At 44.1% G+C, this 22,965-nt stretch overlaps 1 protein-coding gene across 2 annotated transcripts in view; it reads right to left on the reverse strand.

Moving 5' to 3' along the window:
• Positions 1 to 358: 358 nt before the first annotated feature.
• Positions 359 to 22,965, reverse strand: part of LOC112235311 (growth/differentiation factor 11-like) — a 33,932-nt gene continuing 11,325 nt past the window's right edge. Inside the window, exons 2-3 of one of the 2 annotated variants that reach the window (XM_024403735.2) lie at positions 13,985 to 14,358; positions 359 to 882 (exon numbers count right to left, since the gene is read on the reverse strand). In XM_024403735.2, the coding sequence (XP_024259503.1) occupies positions 505 to 882; positions 13,985 to 14,358 (752 nt within the window). In that variant the 3' untranslated portion in view covers positions 359 to 504. Of the gene's footprint in view, positions 886 to 13,984; positions 14,359 to 22,965 lie in introns of both variants that reach the window. The other variant, XM_024403734.2, reaches the window with a different exon arrangement.

Raw genomic sequence — 22,965 nt, forward strand, 5'->3', positions numbered from 1 at the left:
AGTCTGGGGAGAGGGGAGAGAGGGGAGTGGAGTGAGAGTCTGGGGAGAGGGGAGTGGAGTGAGAGTCTGGAGGGTCTGGGGGAGTGGAGTGAGAGTCTGGAGAGAGGGGAGAGAGTCTGGGGAGGGGAGGTGAGAGTCTGGAGAGAGGGGAGTGGAGAGAGTCTGGGGAGAGAGGGGAGTGGAGTGAGAGTCTGGGGGAGAGAGGGGAGTGGAGTGAGTGAGAGGGGAGGGGAGGAGTGACAGTCTGGAGAGAGGGGAGTGGAGGAGAGTCTGGAGAGAGGGGAGTGAGTGAGAGGGGAGTGGAGTGAGAGTCTGGGGAGAGGGGAGAGAGGGGAGGGGAGTGGAGTGAGAGTCTGGGAAGAGGGGAGAGGAGTGAGAGGAGAGGGGAGGGGAGTAAGAGGGGAGTGGAATGAGAGTCTGCTGCCAGAGGAGGTCTCAGTCAGGGTTCTGGGTGAAAATAATGCAGAGTTGGGTGTACATGAGTATGCATGACTTCCGTTGGGCCTAAGAGCAGCCACACCTGTCTACCACCATACCAGGGATCTTGCCGTGGATGATCTGCTGCTTGTCATTGAAATAGAGCATGTTGATGGGTGACATCTTGGTGGGGGTGCAGCAGGGCCCTGCTGAGCCTCTGGGGTTGGCGTGTTGTACCAGGTGGGTGTGTGGGTACTTCTGCATGAACATGTATTCACACTGGCCCGAGCAGTAGTTGGCCTTATAGCGCTTAGGAGCAATGATCCAGTCCCAGCCGAAGGCCTCAAAGTCCACCGTCAGCGGGTAGCGGCAGCAGCGGGACTCGGTGGAGTGCTCGTCACAGTCCAGTCCCAGGTTACGTCGGGAACGTTTGGTCGTCTCGAGAACCTTAACCTCCAGGAACGGCTGCTGGAGTCAGGGGAGGGGGGAGAGGGGGGAACAGGAGGAGAATGGAGGTGATTAAAAGAGAAATCAAAACAGTGAGGCGAGTAGCGCTTCTAAAAAAAATCTTGGGATACTGGGACCAATTAACATCACTGGGGAAAAAAAAGATGCACTCTAAATACCCCTTACTAACTTTGGTTTCAAAGACAGAGTACTGAGAGGAAGATGTGAGTAGTATCGGTTGATGCAAAGCTGACCTTTTAACATCAATGGAAATGCCAACATTCTATATGGTTAGCTTGATCTATGACCTCTGAGGTGATCCGCAAGTTACCATAACCTTGACCCTTATGCACTGCAAGAGCAGTGAATATTTTACTCCAGCATTGTAACGTGTATGCTGGGAGCTGGGAAGCAAGTTCAGGGAGTGACTTTAATAATAAATAAAACAAGGAACAAAACTAGAAACACGCGTACAGACATGAAACAGAACAGAAACAATAAATCCTAGGGAAAGAACCAAAAGGGAGTGACATATGTAGGGAAGGTTTACCATCAATTTCTTAAGCTACTCCACAGATACACCCCCTTCATAATCATCTATATACACACACACACACATATATTTCTACCACTCAGCCTCACTCCTATCTTCATTTCATATTACCGTTTTACATGTTTGACTAAAATGAATAACTAAGAATGGAGGTCCAGTGGGATGTTTTGTTGCAGAGTGAGAGGGGAGGGGAGTGAGAGTCTGGAGAGAGGGGAGGGGAGTGAGAGTTTGGGGAGAGAGGGGAGGGGAGTGAGAGTTTGGGGAGAGAGGGAGGGGAAGGGAGTGAGAGTTTGGGGAGAGAGGGAGGGGAGTGAGTCTGGGGAGAGAGGGAGGGGAGTGAGTCTGGGGAGAGAGGGGAGGGGAGTGAGTCTGGGGAGAGAGTGAGTCTGGGGAGAGAGTGAGTCTGGGGAGAGAGGAGTGAGAGTCTGGGGAGAGAGGAGTGAGAGTCTGGGGAGAGAGGAGTGAGAGTCTGGGGAGAGAGGAGTGAGAGTCTGGGGAGAGAGGAGTGAGAGTCTGGGGAGAGGGGAGTGAGAGTCTGGGGAGAGGGGAGTGAGAGGGGAGGAGAGTCTGGGGAGAGGGGAGTGAGAGTCTGGGGAGAGGGGAGTGAGAGTCTGCTGCCAGAGGAGGTCTCAGTCAGGGTTCTGGGTGGAAATAATGCAGAGTTGGGTGTGCATGAGAATGCATGGACTTCCTTTGGGCCTAAGAGCAGCCACACCTGTCTACCACCATACCAGGGATCTTGCCGTGGATGATCATCTTCCTCCATTCAGCCAGGTGATTGAGTCCAGGTGAGTCTGATGAGGCGCTGATGCACATAACGATGGTGACAGGTGTGCGTAATAATGAGCAGCCTGATGACCTTGAGCATCGGGAGGGGGAGTATATGTGACAGTACCCCCTCCCTGACGCATGGCTCCAGCTGCAGGACACCAACCAGAGAGTTGATCCCGGGGACCTGGCGAGCCAACCGAGTCTTGGGATGCCTGTCGCGCCAGCCAAGGCATGGGAGCCTGACCAGCTAGCTGAGGCATCCTCAGTAAACACGGCAACAGACACTTGACAGGGCAACCGAGGCTTGTAAATCTGATGAACTAGCTGAGGCATGGAAGCCAGCTGAGGCATCCCTGGTTGCGGCACCCGGACCCAACATCACCTACAGTCACAGAAAAAAAACTCCCTGATGCTCCCCTTTGGTGAGGCGTTATTCTGTAATGTGTACGCTGGGAGCCGGGAAGCAAGTTCAGGGAGTGACTTTAATAATAAATAAAACAAGAAACACGAGTAGCGTACAGACATGAAACAACGGACCAGAAACAATAACACCTTGGGAAAGAACCAAAGGGAGTGACATATATAAGGAAGGTAATCAGGCAGGTGATTGAGTCCAGGTGAGTCTGATGAGGTGCTGAGGCGCGTAATGATGGTGACTCGCGGGCGTAATAATGAGCAGCCTGATGACCTCGAGAGTTGGAGAGGGAGTATACGTGACAAGCATGTTTATTTTACAAAATCCTCATCTCTCCACAGAAAACCCAGCTGGACTTGAGCACAGTTTTTTGTGACGCTTTCAACAGAAGAAATAAGCTTAGAGGCCAGAAGGGTCAACCCACGTCAGCTTAGGGCTTTCTTTAGGGGGCAAAGGATCGGGGGGTTAACCTTGTTCTTAGATTTGTGTTTTGTTTTATTTTTGTACACGGGCCTCTGTATCTCTGATCTTTTCTTTCTTTTCCTGAAGGAAAACAGAGCTTGCTGCTGTGCAAGGATTCATTGGCCGACAGGCCAGAGTCAACCCCTGGGCCGTGCTGTGAAGAACTGACCCAAATGAAATGACCAGTGGGATACCATTTCGTAATGCTTAATGGGAACAATCATGTGGCCTATATAGTGCTGTCATACACATGACACTTCATATGCATTCATGACAGTGTTACGTTCCACAGCAAGGAAACCAAAAATTGTCGCTCAAACTGAAGGGGGAACTAACAAAGAGTCACTGACAACAACCAAAATGAAATAGGTCGGGTTTTAGAAAGGTTTCTGATTGACACTCGGGGGTGTCCACTGAAAGTTGACTAGCAACAACAACTGGGATCTACGACACCCACCATGAGTGTCTTTCAGAAACCTTTCTAAAACCCCACCTATTTCATTTTGGTTGTTGTCAGTGACTCTTTGTTAGTTCCCCCTTTGCCCAAGAAGATGCAAACTAAATAAAAACCCACACCAAATGTAAAGACAGGAAGCAAACCAAAAGGTGGAGCAAAACAAAACAGGGAAGATCAGATAAAGGATTATTTATCTAGAAATCAACTAAGGGAGAGCCAACTAAAAGCGTTAACCCTCCGCATCTCTCAAGCCAACTGGAGCCCTGGGCCAGCCACTCTTAAATATCACCTGGGACAGCACAGGTGAAACAGCTTCCGAATAACAAGGTTCCGAATAACAAGGTGATACCCACGTGCTAATGTCCAACCTCGAAATATAAATGAAAAAACGAAAGCCTGTTATTTTTTGTTGGACAATTTAAATACAAGACAAAACAGCCACTTATTTTATATATACATTTTATTTTTACAATCTTACTGCCTAAAACTCTAAAGTTGAGAAACATAGGTAAAATCACATACATTTTTATAACTCTCATCCCCTTGGAGCAAGCCCAACCAAAATGGCAAAGCGTGCAGTCAAAATAAATTATGAGCCAGGGCTACACACTGGCTGAATACAAAACGTAATGACTGCCCACCCTCGAAAGACAATCAGCAATGAAGTTGTCCTTACCACAGACATGTCTGATTTCAAGGGGAAACTCCTGCAATATCCATAGTAACCTTCCCCTCGTGATTTTTCTCAGTGGATTGGCCTCAGGAAAATGATTGGCAGCACACATGATGGTTAAGAGAAACTGGTTACCACTCTTGGCTTTGGGCGAAGGACCAACGCAGACCACCAGAACCCTGCGGAAAGGATTGTCAAAAGCAGGAATAGGCTGCAAAGGTGCAACCAGTGCAGTTTGGTTCAGTTTACACATCCGCTGGTAAACGTGACAGGACTTACAGTAAGACACAACATCATGTTTTAGACCAGGCCAGAAGAAGTTACGCAAGATACGGTTATACATCTTTTTGACCCCAAGATGACCTGCCATACTACCATTGTGAGCCAACCTCAGTATCTCAGCATAACTGGAACAACAATTTGAGGTACACTGGGCCAATCGTCTTGCCCAGAAGTGGTGCGAGAACACCATTTCCTCATTAGAACACCATCTCTGTCAAAGTAACCCCCACAAATTTAATCAAACTCCTCCTCTTGATGCATCTCAGCAAAAAGAGAGGAGAGGGAAACTGCGTTTCTCTGTTCAGCAATCAGCTGCTTCCTAGACGCAAGTGTCAACTGTACAAACTCACTCACCTTTGGGGTTTTCAAAGGAGAGGTCAACTCAGTAGATTTACCGAAATCGGGATCACACATAAATGACTCAGAGAGATCAACCATGGTGGGATCGTTGACAACCTCCTCAATACTAAACTTGCTCCCAACAACTTTCTTAGACATGATGAGTGTAACGGCACACGCTGGGAACATGCTAGGGTACTTTCCTGATAACCCATTAGGTTCCTCTACTCTGTGTAGGCTTTGGCACGACCTTCCCTCCAGCCAAATTATTTCTCAAAATGAATGAGACCCCTTCACCGGTAGGCTAGACCTCACTCCAACGGAACCAGAAATAAGATCAGACTTGAGTTCCACATTATACAAAGGACCTTCCATGCAACCAATCTCCACGCCTTGTCCTAACACACTGTAACCAGTTGCTGAAGTATCAGACAAAGGCAAAACACCCTCCAAAATGAAGGACTGGGCTGTCACAGTATCTTCACTGGCTGCTTAACAGCATTGCCACTCGACAGAGACAGGAACACATCTGAAACAAAGGGTTTCACATCTGATCCAAAATCTTGTTAAGGAGATACACCAGTCCCAACCAGAGACTTAATGGGTTGGAGTGGGGCAGTCCTTCATTTTGGAGGGTGTTTTGTCTTTGTCTGATACTTCAGCAACTGGTTACAGTGTGTTAGGACAAGGTGTGGAGATTGGTTGCATGGAAGGTCCTTTGTATAATGTGGAACTCGAATCTGATCTTATTTCTGGTTCCGTTGGAGTCAGCAAGTCACCGGGGTCTGACAACTTGGATGGAAAATTACTGAGGATAATAGCGGACGATATTGCAACTCCTACTTTCCATATCTTCAATTTAAGTCTACTAGAAAGTGTGTGCCCTCAGGCCTGGAAGGAAGCAAAAGTCATTCTGCTACCTAAGAATAGTAAAGCCCCTTGGCAGCAGCTAATGGAGATCCATAATAAATACAAAAAAAAATGTATTTTTCTCACTCATTTAGGACAATGTGTCCTTTCTCACGGAAATAATGACAAACTGGCGGATATACGAAAAACCAGTTGTTTTCTGCCGATCATTGTGCACTGTAAAAAAGGATTGATACCTTGCGGTAGGTGACTCCTCTGGATTTTGCGTAGGTATAACTACTGGGTGCTTTGTTTGTCAAGGTAGTTTTATGTGCCAACACAACTCATCTGCAAGGACTGCAGCTTTCTCAAGAGCGAGATCCTTGTGCTCAAATGTAGGTAGCAACCCTTTCGTGAAGGCAATTCTTGAACTGCTCGAGAAGTATGAGTGTCTTTAAATCATCAAGGTTTTAACAGTATCAAAATCTGAACTTGGTCAAGGGAAAGTGGCGTACACTTTCTTTTCCAACAAGAACACGTTGGAGGAGCAGTGACTAAATGTCTCGCGGACATTTTAGGGAAGTGGCAATCCGCTCAGAGTAAAATATACGTCCACCTCCTTTTCATTGAAAGGCGGTACAAGTCGGCTGTTCCGACCAAGATCAAACTCTGGCCTGCCTGGATTCTAAATGCTTCCAGATCTATCTCTTAGTCGAAAGTCATGCTCACATTCCTGTTCCCTTTCCTTGTGCTGAAACTCATATTTCTGTTGCTCCAATCTCTTCACAGTCGCTTTCATTTTCCTTATGCTCAAGCTCTCAAGCCCCCATTTTGCTTTTAGTTCTACCTCTCGCAGGTGCACATCTATGGGGTGTACTCTACCATCTTTAGGACATATTTCATCATCCCCCCTCTCCGGACAGATTTCCTCCTCCACCAAAGCAGAATGTGCAACTTTTATGTCATAATGCTTTGCAATGACGAGCTGATTCGCCTTCGAACATTTATCTAGCATCTCCCATGTAGAGTTTTCCACAAACACTTCCAACTTAAAGTCCATGGCTATTTTTTTATAATCTTGTGTGTTTATGCAACTTTCAAAATTATTCCACCAATCTTAACCCTTCAGGGTTACCCCTCAGTGACACTTAAATATCTGGACACAGCAGAGCTTCAGAGTAGGTGATTAGAGAGACTACCATACTCATGGGAAACAATATCCTGGACGAGCCCACATTTTGTTACTTTCCCCAGCAAGGAAATCAAAAATTGTCACTCAAACTGAAAGGGGAGCTAACAGAGTCACTAACAACCAAAACAAAACAGGTGGGGTTTTAGGAGGGGTTCAGAAAGACACTCATGGGGGTGTCCACAAAAGTTGACTAGCAACAACAACTGGGATCTAAGACATGCACCATGAGTGCCCACAAAGAAGAGGCAAACAAAATAAAAACCTACACAACTTAGTCAGGAAGCAAAACGAACACAGGGAAGATCAGATAAAGGATTGTTTTTCTAGAAATCAAATAGGGAGCTCCAACTAATTGTGTTAACCCTCCACATCTCTCAAGCCAACTGGAGCACTGGGCCTTACATATCACCTGGGACAGCGCAAGTGAAACAGCTTCCGACTAATGATATGGACAAACCAGCACAGGTGTAACGCATACTGACTAACAAGGTGACACCAATCTGTGCGCCCCACGTGCTAATGTCCAACCTCTAAAAAAATAAATGGATAAACCAAAGCCTGTAACAGACAGTTCATGTGTTTGTATTACTAGCATAAAGTTTACATACTGTATGCAGTAATTTGGGTTTGAGATTGGCTATCAAATAAAATTGTATTGGTCGTGTAAGCATATTTTTAACATGGAATCGCAGGTGAAGCAAAATTAAAGAATGAGCAATGTCCAGAATATATACATTGAAAAAAATATATAAAACACAACATGTAAAGTGTTGGTCCCATGTTTCATGAGCTGAAATAAACGTGTATTTCTCAATTTTTGTGCACAAATTTGTTTACATCCCTGTTAGTGAGCAGTTCTCCTTTGCCAAGATAATCCATGTCACCCTTGACAGGTGTGGCATAACAAGAAGATGACTAAACAGCATGATCGTTACACAGGTGCAGCAGGGTAGCCTAGTGGTTAGAGCGTTGGGCAAGTAACCGGAAGGTTGCAAGTTTAAATCCCCGAGCTGACAAGGTACAAATCTGTCGTTCTGCCCCTGAACAGGCAGTTAACCCACTGTTACTAGGCCGTCATTGAAAATAAGAATTTGTTCTTAACTGACTTGCCTAGTTAAATAAATAAAAAGGTGCAGCTTGTGCTGTGGACACTAAAATGTGCAGTTTTGTCACACAACACAATTCCACAGATAAGTTTTGAAGGAGCATGCAATTGGCATGCTGACTGCAGGAATGTCCACCAGAGCTGTTGCCAGAGAATTTAATGTTAATTTCTCTACCATAAGCCGCCTCCAACGTTGTTTTAGAGAATTTGGCAGTACGTCCAACCAGCGTCACAACTGCAGACCATGTGTATGGCGTCATGTGGGCGAGCGGGTTGCTGATGTCAACGTTGTGAACAGAGGTGGGGTTATGGTATGAGCAGGCATAAGCTACGGACAACCAACTCAATTGCATTTTGTCGATGGCAATTTGAACACACAAAAGTACCGTGACGAGATCCTGAGGCCCATTGTGAGCCCCATTTCAAGGTTTCTGTGACCAACAGATACGTATCTGTATTCCCAGTCATGTGAAATCCATAGATTAGTGGCTAATGAATTAATTTAAATTGACTGATTTCCTCATATGAACTATAACTCAGTAAAATCAATGAAATTGTTGCGTTTATATTTTTGTTCTGTGCATTCGGAAAGTATTCAGACCCCTTGACTTTTTCCACTTTGTTACATTACAGCCTTATTCTAAAATAGATTCAATAAATAAAAATCCTGAGCAACCTACACACAATACCCCATAATGACAAAGTGAAAACAGGTTTAGAAATGTTAATTTATTACAAATAAAAAATAAATAATACCTTATTTACACAAGTATTCAGACCCTTTGCTGTAAGACTCGAAATTGATCTCAGGTGCATCCTGTTTCCATTGATTATCCTTGAGATGTTTATACAACTTGGAGTCCACCTGTGGTAAATTCAATTGATTGGGACATGATTTAGAAAGGCACTTTTCTAAACTCAGCAAAAAAAGAAACGTCCTCTCACTGTCAACTGCTTTTATTTTCAGCAAACTTAACATGTGTAAATATTTGTATGAACATACGATTCAACAACTGAGACAAACTGAACAAGTTCCACAGACATGTGTCTAACAGAAATGTATCCAAAGCCATCGGCTGTAGCAATCACAATATAGTAGCCATATCAAAGTTCCAAAGGCTGAGCCTAATATTGTCAGATCCTGATCTGTTTCACCAGTCTTTGTGATTGTCTCCACCCCCCTCCAGGTGTCACCCATCTTCCCCATTATCCCCTGTGTGTTTATACCTGTGTTTTCTGTCTGTCTGTGCCAATTTGTCTTGTTTGTTCAAGTCAACCAGCAGTTTGTGTTTCAGCGCCTGCTTTTTTCCCCAGTCTCTTCTCTTGCCCTCCCGGTTTTGGCCCGAGCCTGCCTGCCTGACTACTCTGCCTGCCTGCCTGCCTGCCTGCCTGCCTGACCACTCTGCCTGCCTGCCTGACCACTCTGCCTGCCTGCCTGACCACTCTGCCTGCCTGCCTGACCACTCTGCCTGCCTGCCTGCCTGCCTGCCACTCTGCCTGCCTGCCTGCCTGACCACTCTGCCTGCCTGCCTGCCTGCCTGCCTGACCACTCTGCCTGCCTGCCTGCCTGACCACTCTGCCTGCCTGCCTGCCTGACCTGCCTCTGCCTGCCTGCCTGCCTGACCACTGCCTGCCTGCCTGCCTGCCTGCCTGACCACTCTGCCTGCCTGCCTGACCACTCTGCCTGCCTGCCTGCCTGCCTGCCTGCCGACCACTCTGCCTGCCTGACCACTGCCTGCCTGCCGACAGGTACCTCTGCCCCCCTCTGGATTACCGATCTCTGCCTTACCCTAAGCCTGCCTGCTGTCCCACCTCTGGTTTTCTGACCCCTGCCTGCCTTGACCTGTCTATTGCATGCCCCTGTTTGGAACATTAAACTATTGTTGATCTGGGTCTTCCCTTCATACCTGATAAATATAGTGTATAAGAGAGAATTCAATACATTTTGTAGTGATTCCTATGTTAATGTAAATAATATTTTCTGCTCTGTGATGTCATGAGGTGCAACCAGATGCTGCACTTGACACTTATGAAATTGCTTATTCCAGTTACTAATATGCATGCACCCATTTAAGAAAATTACTGCAAACCGTTAAATCCCCTTGGATTTATGAGGAATTGAGAAATTGTATGGTTGAAAGGGAAGAGGCAAAAGGAATGGCAAATAAGTCTGGCTGCACAACCGATTGGGAAAACACTGCAAATTGAGAAATCGTGTGACTAAACTGACTAAAAAAAATTATACTATGAAGAAAATGATAGTATAAAGCTTTGGAGCACCTTCAATTACATTTTGGGCAAACTCAGCTGCATCATTCATTGAATTAGATGGCTCATCCATCACACAACCCACTGATATTGCCAACTACTTTAAAAAAAAATATTGGCAAGATTAGCAAACTTCCACTCCTGAGTGGGGCAGCGCATCAGTGCTGCGGTGTCACTACAGCCTCTGGTTCCAGGAGACCCATGAAGTGGTGCACAATTGGCCCAGCATCGTCCGGGTTAGGGGAGGGTTTGGCCGACCGGGATTTCCATGTCTCATCGTACTCTAGCAACTCCTTGTGGCGGGCCAGGCACCTGCAAGCTAAACTCTGTCGTCAGTTGGATAGTGTATCCTCCGACACATTGGTGTGGCTGGCTTCCGTGTCAGCTTATGTCAAAAGTAGCGTGGCATCGCAGGGTCGTGTTTCGGAGGATGCATGGCTCTCGACCTTCACCTCTCCCAAGTCCCTAAGGGGAGTTGCAGCGATGAGAGACTAACTATCAATTGGATACCACGAAATTGAGAAAAGGGGTAAAAGTAATAAACAAATATTTGCAAACTTAGGCATGACATGCCAGCAACAAACGCACACACTATACATCCAAGTATAACTGACCATATTATGAAACACAAGCATCGTAATTTTGAATTCTGTGTGGAAGAGGTGAAGAAATTGTCTATCAACAATGACAAGCCACCGGGGTCTGACAACTTGGATGGAATATTACTGCGCATAATAGCAGACGATATTGCAACTCATACTTGTCATATCTTCAATTTAAGCCTACTAGAAAGTGTGCCCTCAGGCTTGGAGGGAAGCAAAAGTAATTATGCTACCTAAGAATAGTAAAGCCCCTTTACTGGCTTAAATAGCCATCCAATCAACCAGTTACCAACCCGTAGTAAACTTTTGGGAAGGACATTCAACAAGCACAACACTTACACTGATTGGCTGAGACAAATTGATGAAAAGATTTAGACTTCAGGGCGGCTTTTGACATCAGTCTGCTGCTGGAAAAACGTATGTTATGGCTTTACACCCATCCACTATATTGTGGATAAAGAGTTACCTGTCTAACAGAACACAGGGGGTGTTATTTAACGGAAGCCTCTCCAACAAAATCCAGGTCGAATCAGGAATTTCCCAGGGCAGCTGTTTAGGCCCCTTTTTTCAATCTTTAATGACATGCCACTCGCTTTGAGGAATTTTAAGTATTTGGGACAAAATATTTCCCTAAACCTCAACTAAATCTTGTAATGAATAATGTGGAAATTTAGCAAGTTGAGGTGACTAAACTGCTTGGAGTAACCCTGGATTGTAAACTGTCATGGTCAAAACATGTTAATACAACAGTAGCTAAAATGTTTGTTCACCACAGAGGGATGGTGAATTGGCTTACACTTGGCACAGAATAGGGTAGCACGGCTGGCCCTTAAATGTAAACAGGGAGCTAACATTAAGACTTGCATGTCAATCTCTCATGGCTCAAAGTGGAGAGATTGATTTCATCTCTACTTGTTTTGTAAGAAGTGTTGACAAGCTGAATGCACAGAGCTTTCTGTTTAAACTAATAGCACACAGCTCAGACACCTATGTGTACCCCACAAGACATGCCAGACATGATTCTTCACAATCCCCAAGTCCAGAACAGACTATGGGAGGTGCACAGTACTACATAGAGCCATGACTACATGGAACTCTATTCCACATCAGGTAAAAACAAATAAAAATGACACACACACACACACACACACACACACACACACACAGGTACAAACACACGCATACATAAGCTAGCACACACGTACATTGAAATATTGTATGGTGGTATTATACACTTTATGTAGTGGTGTAATAATGTTATATGATGTACTGTTATCTTTTGTTTTATGTGTGATGTAAGTGCCTTAATGTTTTTGGATCCCAGCAAGAGTATCAGCTAATGGGGATCCCTAATAAACACAAACGTCAATAACTACAGTTGAAGTCGGAAGTTTAAATACACTTAGGTTGGAGTCATTAAAACTCGTTTTTTCAACCACTCCACAAATTTCTTGTTAACAAACCATAGTTTTGGCAAATCGGTTAGGACATAAAGTAATATTTCCAACAATTGTTTACAGGCAGATTATTTCACTGTATCACAATTCCAGTGGGTCAGAAGTTGACATACACTAAGTTGACTGTGCCTTTGAACAGCTTGGAAAATTCCAGAAAATGTTGTCATGGCTTTAGAAGCTTCTGATAGGCTAATTGGAGGTGTACCTGTGGATGTATTTCAAGGCCTACCTTCAAACTCAGTGCCTCTTTGCTTGACATCATGGGAAAATCAAAAGAAATCAGCCAAGACTTCAGAAAAAAACATTGTAGACCTCCACAAGTCTGGTTCATCCATAGGAGCAATTTCCAAACGCCTGAAGGTACCACGTTCATCTGTACAAACAATAGTACGGAACTATAAACACCATGGGACCACGCGGCCGTCATACCACTCAGGAAGGAGACGCGTTCTGTCTCCTAGAGATAAACATACTTTGGTGGGAAAAGTGCAAATCAATCCCCGAACAACAGTAAAGGACCCTGTGAAGATGCTGGAGGAAACAGGTACAAATGTATCTAGATCCACAGTAAAACGAGTTCTATAATTGACATACCGCTCAGCAAGGAAGAAGCCACTGCTCCAAAACCACCATAAAAAAGCCAGACTACGGTTTGCAACTGCACATGGGGACAAAGATTGTACTTTTTGGAGAAATGTCCTCTGGTCTGATGAAACACAAAGAGAACTGTTTGGCCATAATGACCATTGTTATGTTTGGAGGAAAAAGGGGGAGGCTTGCAAGCCGGATAACACTTTCCCAACCGTGAAGCACGGGAGTGGCAGCATCATGTTGTAGGGGGGCTTTGCTGCAGGAGGGACTGGTGCACTTCACAAAATAGATGGCATCATGAGGAAAGGAAAATTATGTGGATATATTGAAGCAACATCTCAAGACATCAGTCAGAAAATTAAAGCTTGGTCGCAAATGGGTCTTCCAAATGGACAATGACCCCAAGCCTACTTCCAAAGTTGTGGCAATATGGCTTAACGACAACAGGGTCAAGGTATTGGAGTGGCCATCACAAAGCCCTGACATCAATCCCATAGAAAATTTGTGGGCAGAACTGAAAAAGCGTGTGCGAGCAAGGAGGCCTACAAACCTGACTCAGTTACACCAGCTCTGTCAGGAGGAATGGGCCAAAATTCACCCAACTTATTGTAGGAAGCTTGTGGAAGGCTACCCAAAACATTTGACCCAAGTTAAACAATTCATAGGCAATGCTACCAAATAATAATTATGTGTATGTAAACTTCTGACCCACTGGGAATGTGATAATGAAATAAAAAATTCTCTACTATTATTCTGACATTTCACATTCTAAAAATAAAGTGGTGATCCTAACTGACCTAAGACAGGGAATCTTTACTATGATGAAATGTCAGGAATTGTGAAAAACTGAGTTTAAATGTATTTGGCTAAGGTGTATGTAAACTTCAACTGTATCACAAGTGGTCTTTCCTCAATTCCTTGCATCCTATCTCCCTGCATAATTCTCAACCGTATTGGAAGAGTAGGTCCAAGGTCAGTCCCTTTGGACCTACTTCTCCAATGCATTTTGAATAGGAGGTGTGGAGAGAGGATGCCAGGAATCGAGGACAGATTAGTTGACAAAGTGTCAGTGTGTAAGGCTGCGACAGGTCTGAGGGTCCTTACCAGCCCTTCCTCCCCTGGTCTCAGCGAGGTCACTGCCAGGTCGTTGCCGCTCTCGTCGAAGGCATTGATGTCGATTCCCCAGTTGGTGTGCGGCTGCTTGAACCAGTTCTGCAGCACGTGCTTGAAGTCGATACTCTGCCAGTGGCCCACACGTGAATTGAGCTCGATCTTCAATGAGCGGATGCGGATGTGGCGGCTGCCCTGCTCCGTGACAGGCTTCAGCCTGAGGATCTGCAGGTAGACGGTGGAAGTCTGCTGCAGCGGCCGAAGGTACACCCACAGCTGAGCCTTCAGCACCTTGGTGAACATGAGTTTGGGGCTGAACTTAAAGAAGCAGCAGCTGGGCTTGCCGTCCACCTGCACCAAGGGCTCCGCTGTGGGATAGAAAAAGACAGACAGGGTTTCTACATTAATAAAGGTTAAAACCTCTACAGGATCAGTGTCCCCCACGGGACGGATGTGCTAACGTAGGCTAATATGATTAGCATGAGGTTGTAAGCAACAAGAACATTTCCCAGGACATAGACATATCTGATATGGACAGAAAGCTTAAATTCTTGTTAATCTAACTACAAAAAGCATTGTCCAATTTACAGTAGCTATTACAGTGAAATAATACCATGCTATTGTTTGAGGAGAGTGCACAGTTATGAACTTGAAAATGTATCAATAAACCAATTAGGCACATTTGGGCAGACTTGATACAACATTTTAAACAGAAATGAAATGGTTCATTGGATCAGTCTAAAACTTTGCACATACACTGCTGCCATCTAGTGGCCAAAACCAACATTGCCTAACCTGGAATAATACATTGTGACCTTTCTCTTGCATTTTTTTCCAAATTGTATCAAGACTATGCATATCCTTACTTCATGTCCTGAGCTACAGGCAGTTCGATTTGGATATGTAATTTAGGTGAAAAATGAAAAAGTTATCTGATCCTTAATATCTGTAGAAATATAGCTCTACATAAGAGATCAAACAAGGTGTCAATACAAAGGATGATCAATGGGGCAGCAGGTAGCCTAGTTGTTAGAGCGCTGGACTAGTAACCGAAAGGTTGCAACTTCATATCCCCGAGCTGACAAGGTGAAAATCTGTCATTCTGCCCCTGAACAGGCAGTTAACCCACTGTTTCTAGGCCATCATTGAAAATAAGAAATTGTTCTTAACTGACGTGCCTAGTTAAATAAAGGTAAAACATGTTTTTTCAAATGACACTGGACTGGAGCACAGCTTTACAAATATCATTATAGCATTGTATGCTTCACTTGTAAATTACCTCAATAAGAAACAATATTGTTGCTTTGATCGCATCAGAAGACATCCGTCTCGTAATTTCCAAAATACAACAACTTTGTTTGGATGTGGTAAAGGACCATTCACCGAAACTGAAGAGATATAGCTAGCTAACTAACTCCTTTTGCATGTGGAAAAAAACAGTGGACAGAGACTTGCTAGCATGGTATCTGCCTCCAGAAAAAAGCTTCTCCCAAGTGGGTGTGACACCTACTCCCGTTGCCTGCTGCACTACTGCTTGGATTCCACCTGGCGATCTGATCACCGCCTGCCTTGGCTTGTCTGGTACAGATACCCCCGCCACACTCCCCCCCCCTTTCCCACCTACTGATCAGAATTTTAGGTAGGCTAATTAACTTGAAGTTTATTATGTGAGCTTACTCAGAAATGCTTGAATTAACTAGTATAGGCCTACTATTTATTTTATCGCATACTTTTATAGCCTACTGGACTCAGAGAGCTACTCTCTCAAGTTATCTTGTTGGGGCGAGTGACTCTTTGAACTTACAATGGCTAGCCCCAAGTCGTTATATTTTTTCTTGTTTTATGCTATTTGCCTCATGACTCCTGCGTGCCTTGTTGACTATGAACGTGCTTGTTTACCCAACCGTGGGACAGACTGTTTGGTCCCATCCTCGGGACTCTTGACTCTATTGGTTACACAGACTCTTGCCCTCCCATCCCATTCTAACCACCTCCTGCCGGCTTTGTATTCATGTTACCTGATGAAAATTTTGTACAATATTATCTTGTTTCCATCTAATGCACATTCAAATGTCATTAAAAAACACTGCAGTGCTCTCCTTGTCCTCTGCCGTGGCCTGATTGCATTACTGCTGATGATATCTTCAAATGTGCATATACACTCTTGCCCCAATTCTGACTTATCCTCTGATATCGGTTTCACAGATTTCTGCTCTCGTAAAAGCCTGAGTTTTCTGCACGTTAACACAAGAAGCTTATTACCTAAAATGTATCAATTGAAAGTGTGGGTCCACAGCTCCAATCCAGATGTGTTGGTAATTAATGAGACGTGGTGAAGGAAGAGTGTTTTGAACACTGATGTTAACCTTTCTGGTTATAACCTTTTTCGGCGAGAGCGATCATCCAAAAGTGGTGGAGTGGCAAACTTTACCAAGGAACACTTTCAGTGCTCGGTTGTCTCTGCCAATTTGATTTGCTGGTTTTAAGCACTAAACTTTCAAATAGCTTTTTTTTGGCTGGGTGTTATCATCCACCATCATCACTGGCCTGTACCCTAAATTCTCTCCTGGCCCCTTACACTAAGTCTGAATTTGTCCCGCTAGGTGACCTAAACTGGGACATGCTTAAACCCCCTGACCAAGTCCTAAAGCAATGGGACTCCCTAAAATTCTCAGATCATTACCAATCCCACAAGGTACGACTCCAAACACCCAGAAAAGGATACTCTCCTTGACGTTATCCTCACAAATAATCCTGATAGGTATCAGTCTGATGTTTTCTGTAATGACCTTCGTGATCACTGTTTTACAGCCTGTGTTCGTAATGGCTGCTCAGTGAAATGACCTGTACTGATTTGTCATAGGCGCTTGTTAAAAAACTTTAATGAGCAAGCCTTCCTTCATGACAAATTTAGAATTGGTATAGAAAATTGGTATAGAAGCTTGATCCCCTCTGTCGAAGACGCTTGGACCTTCTTTTTTGCTATTTTCAGTGGTATTGTTAACAAACACGCCCCCATAAAGAAAATGAGAATTAAAAACAGGTTCAGCCCCTGGTTCGACTGTGATTTGGCAGTTACTCCACCTCAAGAATTCTATTTGGCGAAAGGCTCAGCACACGCATACTCAGGCTGACTGGCTCTCATTCAGGCAAATGAGAAATAAGTGCACTCAGGCTATCCGGAAGGCCAAAGTTAGTTACTTAAAGACATGGAGAATAAATCCTCTTCCTCACAGCTGCCCATGTCCCTTAAATGTTGATGATGTGGTTGTTACTAACAAGGAGCACATGGCTGAGCTCTTTAATCACCACGTCATTAAGTCAGGATTCCTATTTGACTCAGCCATGCCTCATTGCCCATCCAACATTTCCTCATCTCCCACCCCTTCTAATGCGACTGACTACCTCTTTTTCCCCTGCCCCGCTACAAAGCTTCTCTCTGCAGGCATTCACTTAGTCTGAGGTGCTAAATGAGCTCCTTAAACTTAACCCCCAAAAAACATCTGGGTCAGATGGTTTAGATCCTTTCTTCTTTAAGTTTGCTGCCCCTATCATCACCAAGCCTGTCTCTCCTCTCTGAGGAGGTTCCCACTGCTTGGAAGGCAGCCTCAGTGTGTCCTTTGTCAATAATCAACTGACTGGCTTTCTTGATGTCTATACTATTCTCTCTGGTATGCAATCTGGTTTTCGCTCAGGTTATGAATGTGTCACTGAAACCTTAAAGCTCCTAAATTATGTCACCATTGCTTTTGATTCTAAGCAGTGTTGTGCTCTATTTTTATTGATTTGGCCAAAGCTTTTTATATGGAAGACCATTCCATTCTTGTGGGCTGGCTAAGGACTATTGGTGTCTCTGAGGGGTGCAATGTATAAAGTCAGAACATCTGCTGTCTCAGCCACTGCCTGTCATCAAGGGAGTACACCAAGGCTCGATCCTAGGACCCACACTTCTCAATTTACATCAACAACATAGCTCAGTCAGTAGGAAACTCTCTCATCCATTTATATTCAGATGATACAGTCTTATACTCACCTGGCTCCTCCCCGGATTTTGTGTTAAACACTCTACAACAAAGCTTTCTTTGTGTCCAACAAGCTCTCTGCCCTTAACCTTGTTCTGAACACCTCCAAAACAAAAGTAATGTGGTTTGGTAAGAAGAATGCCCCTCTCACCACCGGTGTGGTTACTACCTCTGAGGGTTTAGAGCTTGAGGTGGTCACCTCATAGAAGTACTTGGGATTATGACTAGACGGTACACTGTCCTTCTCTCAGCACATATCAAAGCTGCAGGCTAAGGTTAAATTTAGACTTAGTTTCATGTATTGTAATTGCTTCTCTACAACCCCAGATGCCAAACTAACCCTGATTCAGATGACTATCCTACCCATTCTTGATTACGTTTACGTAATTTATACGTCTGCAGGTATGGGTTCTCTCGATGCTCTTTACCATTTGGCCATTCGATTTGCCACCAATGCTCCTTATAGGACACTTCACTTCACTCTATACCGTTGCAAGACCCACTGGTTGATGCTTATTTATAAAAGCCTCTTAGTTAGGCCTCACTCCCCCCTATCTGAGATACTTACTGCAGCCCTCGTCCTCCACATACAACACCCATTCTGTTAAAGGTTAAAGGTCCCCATAGTACACACATCCCTGGGTCACTCCTCTTTTCAGTTTGCTGCAGCTAGCGACTGGAACTAGCTGCAAAAAACACTCGAACTGGACAGTTTTATCTCTGGACAGTTCTCTCTTCATTCAAAGACTCAATCGTGTTCACTTACTGACAGCTGTGGCTGCTTCGCTTGATGTCTCTACCTTTGTGCTGTTGTCTATGCCCAATAATGTTTGCACCATGTTTTGCGCTGCTACCATGTTGTGCTGTTAGCATGGCAGCAACACATGACATGTTGTTGTCTTAGGTCTCTCTTTATGTAGTGTCTCTTGTCGTGATGTGTGTTATGTCCTATTCGTTTTTATTTTTAATCCCAGGCCCAGTCCCTGTAGGAGGCTTTTTACCTTTTGGTAGGCCATCATTGCCAATAAGAATTTGTTCTTAACTGACTTGCCTAGTTAAATAAGGGTTAAACCTTTTTTTGTCTATGTTGTCAATATCTTTCATACTTTAAGATGAAAAAAAAGTATTGCCTTTGAAAAAACAGCTTCAAAGAAACATTTGAGAGACTACAAAATGTAGTAAATGTTACAGCTAACTAAGAGGACTGGTCAAACGAAACCTCTAAATCTAATGAGTGGATTTGCCAGATGTCATAATGAAGATATCAGATATCATTGTGGAGCACAGGAGATATTATCGCATTGCTTTATACCTATCCAATCCTTTCAGTTCTACACGGTGCCTAGGGAGAAGTGGCTAGGGTCGATTTAATATTTTGCAACTGACTTATATCAGCGAATGATATAAGCTCTCCACTCTCCAAATCCAAGAGCTGCCATTGGTTTACATCAGTAAATGTCTGATGCAGCATGGAGATCCCGCCTAATGTGGGGTTCACAGGTCAAAACCGATCTCTGCACAGCTGCCACCAAAATCACAGGCAGGAGGAGTGAGGGGGAGTTAGCTGTTTTCCTGCCTCTTCTGACTCTCATCTAAGCAGCACTAACCATAAAATGGTTACCCTGAGCAAACTCAGGCGTATTAGCCGTATTGGAGCCACTACCAGTCTAGATTAACTAACATTTGTGGAGATTTTAATGGGCTCTGTAGAGCTCAGCTGTATGATAAAGTAATTTGGGGACATTACATACTCTCTGTAACACCCAAATGACAAGTTATGGTTACTGTTGCAGTCTCAGAAGCAAAAAAAAAAACTAAATTTGAAAGAAGAGAGAAGCTTTTAAACCATTGGACATCCATTGACTATTCATATCTTAGTACTTGGCCTTCATTCAGAGTATTTCACTGATGTAGGCTACCACTTATGTGACTGGCTGTGGCTGTGTACAACATATGTCATTCGCATTCTGACTCATTTGCATAGACTGCCCATCAAGAATAATGACATGCACCCAATGCCTATTTCAATGTAAAGCATTCTGTCTATCATGAATTAGGTGAAAATGTATGCTGTCAAGCTTTATTAGCAGATGTTGATGTTTTTAACAACACCGGGATGGCAGGGTAGCCTAGTGGTTAGAGCATTGGGGCGGCAGGGTAGCCTAGTGGTTAGAGCGTTGGGGCGGCAGGGTAGCCTAGTGGTTAGAGCGTTGGACTAGTAACCGAAAGGTTGCAACTTCATATCCCCGAGCTGACAAGGTACAAATCTGTTGTTCTGACCCTGAAGAAGGCAGTTAGCCTAGGAACAGTGGGTTGTCATTGAAAATAAGAATTTGTTCTTAACTGACTTGCCTAGTTAAATAAAAGATAAAATACCAGATAACGTATTTTTTATTTAATCTTTATTTAACTAGGCAGGTCAGTTAAGAACAAATTACTATTTTCAATGGTGGCCTAGGAACAGTGGGTTAACTGCCTTCTTCAGGGTCAGAACAACAGATTTGTACCTTGTCAGCTCGGGAAAATCGATCTTGCAACCTTTCGGTTACTAGTCCAGCGCTCTAACCACTAGGGTACCTGCCGTCCATAAATGGAAGCACGTTGTTTTTAAAGGAGGCATGCATATCTTAAAAAATGCATTTATTCTGTTGACATATTTATTTCAATGCATTGAAGGGCCCCTTCCTAAATCCAGTACTTACATTTAAATGGAGCCAAATATTATCAATGAGGTACTATACATTCAACATTGACAGCAACTTTCCACTGAATTCACCAGTTGGTAGACTGCCGATAGTTTGGTTTTGAAGCAGACAGCCGAGAGTGTTAATGATCTAGACTGAGCTGAATGGAGGCTTGTGTTCCTGCTCATTGTTCTCTGCTGAGAAGTGTGTTGCTGCCTCATTTTAAACAGAAAGCGCAGGGACCTGTCAATCATTGTTAAATCGGAGGTTGCTCAGGCAACCTGCAAAGGCTTCCTGGGTCAAAAGGTCATTTTGGCACCTCGGCCTAGTTAAGAAATGGGATCAGGGGTCAAAACCGTCAGCCTTTTACATCCCGGGGTGCTGGGGAGGGGCAGTCCTAATAGCCAAATTGAGTTTGAAGGTCAAGGTCGACCCTATGGCGATGGTAATATATGTTTTTCTCCACAACAGTCCTTTCACCTATTCACACCCATTTGATATTTCAAAGATATACAACTCAGCTTACTCAGCCGCAATTTGTTTTTGTTGTGTTTGGGGCAGGGTTTTAGCAGCCAATGGTGATTTGTTTACCAAAGTGTTGTAATTGATTTAGCCAGCATGCATAGAGGGATATGAATTCAATGAGGTAAAGATAAAACCATATCCATTAGAAGAGTCCAGAGGAACATTGAATGAGTGCCAAGGTCCTTCAGCCTGTATTATGAGGGCCAGTCATTAGTGAGTGTAAATTAAACAGTGTCTCACGCTGGACAAACAATATGTCAATGTTCCTTTTGGTAGGTTGCTGGGGTCACAGCAATTAACGTGTTGTTGTGTTTGCTCATCAGCACCAAACCGGAAATTAATGATTCTGCAGTTTTCCCCGGGTTTACTTGAGATTACTATTTGTTGTTGTTTTTCTGATGCATAGTGAATGATGAAACTATGACAATGCCTTTCCGCACTTTCTTTTATCCACATGAACAACAGCTGAATTGAAAGACTCACTTGAAGCAACCAGTTTGAGATGCTTTGGCAAATCACTTTCTCTAATATGTTGCCTGCAATAAGACCTACAGTTTCCTACGTAATCTGAGATGCAGGTTTCTGCTGGTCATGCTAAATTTAGTGCCATATAACAGGAAGTTGTTAAACACACATGCACAACATATGAGCTACATCATGTTAAACAATGAGAGCATCGATGGGTAATATCAATTTGTGCCTTCCTGAATAGGAGGGGAACTCAGTGAAACGTGCATACCTGCAGCCTAATTATGCCATATATCTTGGCAGAACTTTCCACCCATATTAAATGAGGGAGGCTTGTAAAGATCACTCAAAACCAAGGGGATTTTAAGCCCTGACCTGAAATAGCTCAATCCCCGTTGCCAGGAAATATTACTGATGAAAAGAGTTTAGTATTTTCCTGCCCGTGGGGTGTAGTAACATTTATGTGTCTTCATTTCCTGTACCCATTTCTTTATAACAGAAGACCCCTCCCCAATCCCCCAGTACCTTTACCACTTTATCCAAACCTGGGGGCACAAGCACAGGTTTTGCATACAGCACCACCTACTGGTGCAATGACAACCCCTCTCTCATCAGGTCCCTCCTACCTACCTCCTCTCAGAAACAGAATTCAATTGCTGACTGAGATATCAACCTTCACCTACTTCTGGTTACAAAGAACCAAGAAGGGTGCATACATGTGAGTGTGAGCAGTGTTTTTCCTATCGGACATGTGCCCGTTTTGTTCTTCTCTCCTGTTTCCACTACTGCAGTGTGGAGTGCTGCTCTGCTTCATTACTGTCGCAGCTTATTTCCCTACGGTGTGATGGGAGCATATGTAGCACATGAGTTTTAACTGCCAAGGCACAGCAGGTCTGCAGGTGGGACTACTGAACATCTGGCCCACTCCCTGGGTACATGTTTTCCAATGCTAGCTCGAGGCGCCCTATGTGTTCATGTAAGGGAACACTTATTAAGTGTAAGGGTTTATTCACCATTGTCATCTGTTCATTCAAATACCTCTGAGGCCATTTGAAAGCATGCCATGTTTTAATGGTTGGCAGTAACACTACCAGGTGGTGCTGCGTGAATATGGCAAGAGAAGAATGTGATGACCACACACAGTATATATGTTTTACACAGAGTGAAGAGTGTAGGCTATATTATTCACACCATATGCTGTGTTGCAAAACACAACACATCAGAACATTTCACCATATGAGCTGACCTCAGAGAGAGTGTCCACAAACCAGAAACA

This window comes from Oncorhynchus tshawytscha, linkage group LG07, assembly GCF_018296145.1.
Source record: "Oncorhynchus tshawytscha isolate Ot180627B linkage group LG07, Otsh_v2.0, whole genome shotgun sequence".
NCBI classification, from domain to species: domain Eukaryota; kingdom Metazoa; phylum Chordata; class Actinopteri; order Salmoniformes; family Salmonidae; genus Oncorhynchus; species Oncorhynchus tshawytscha.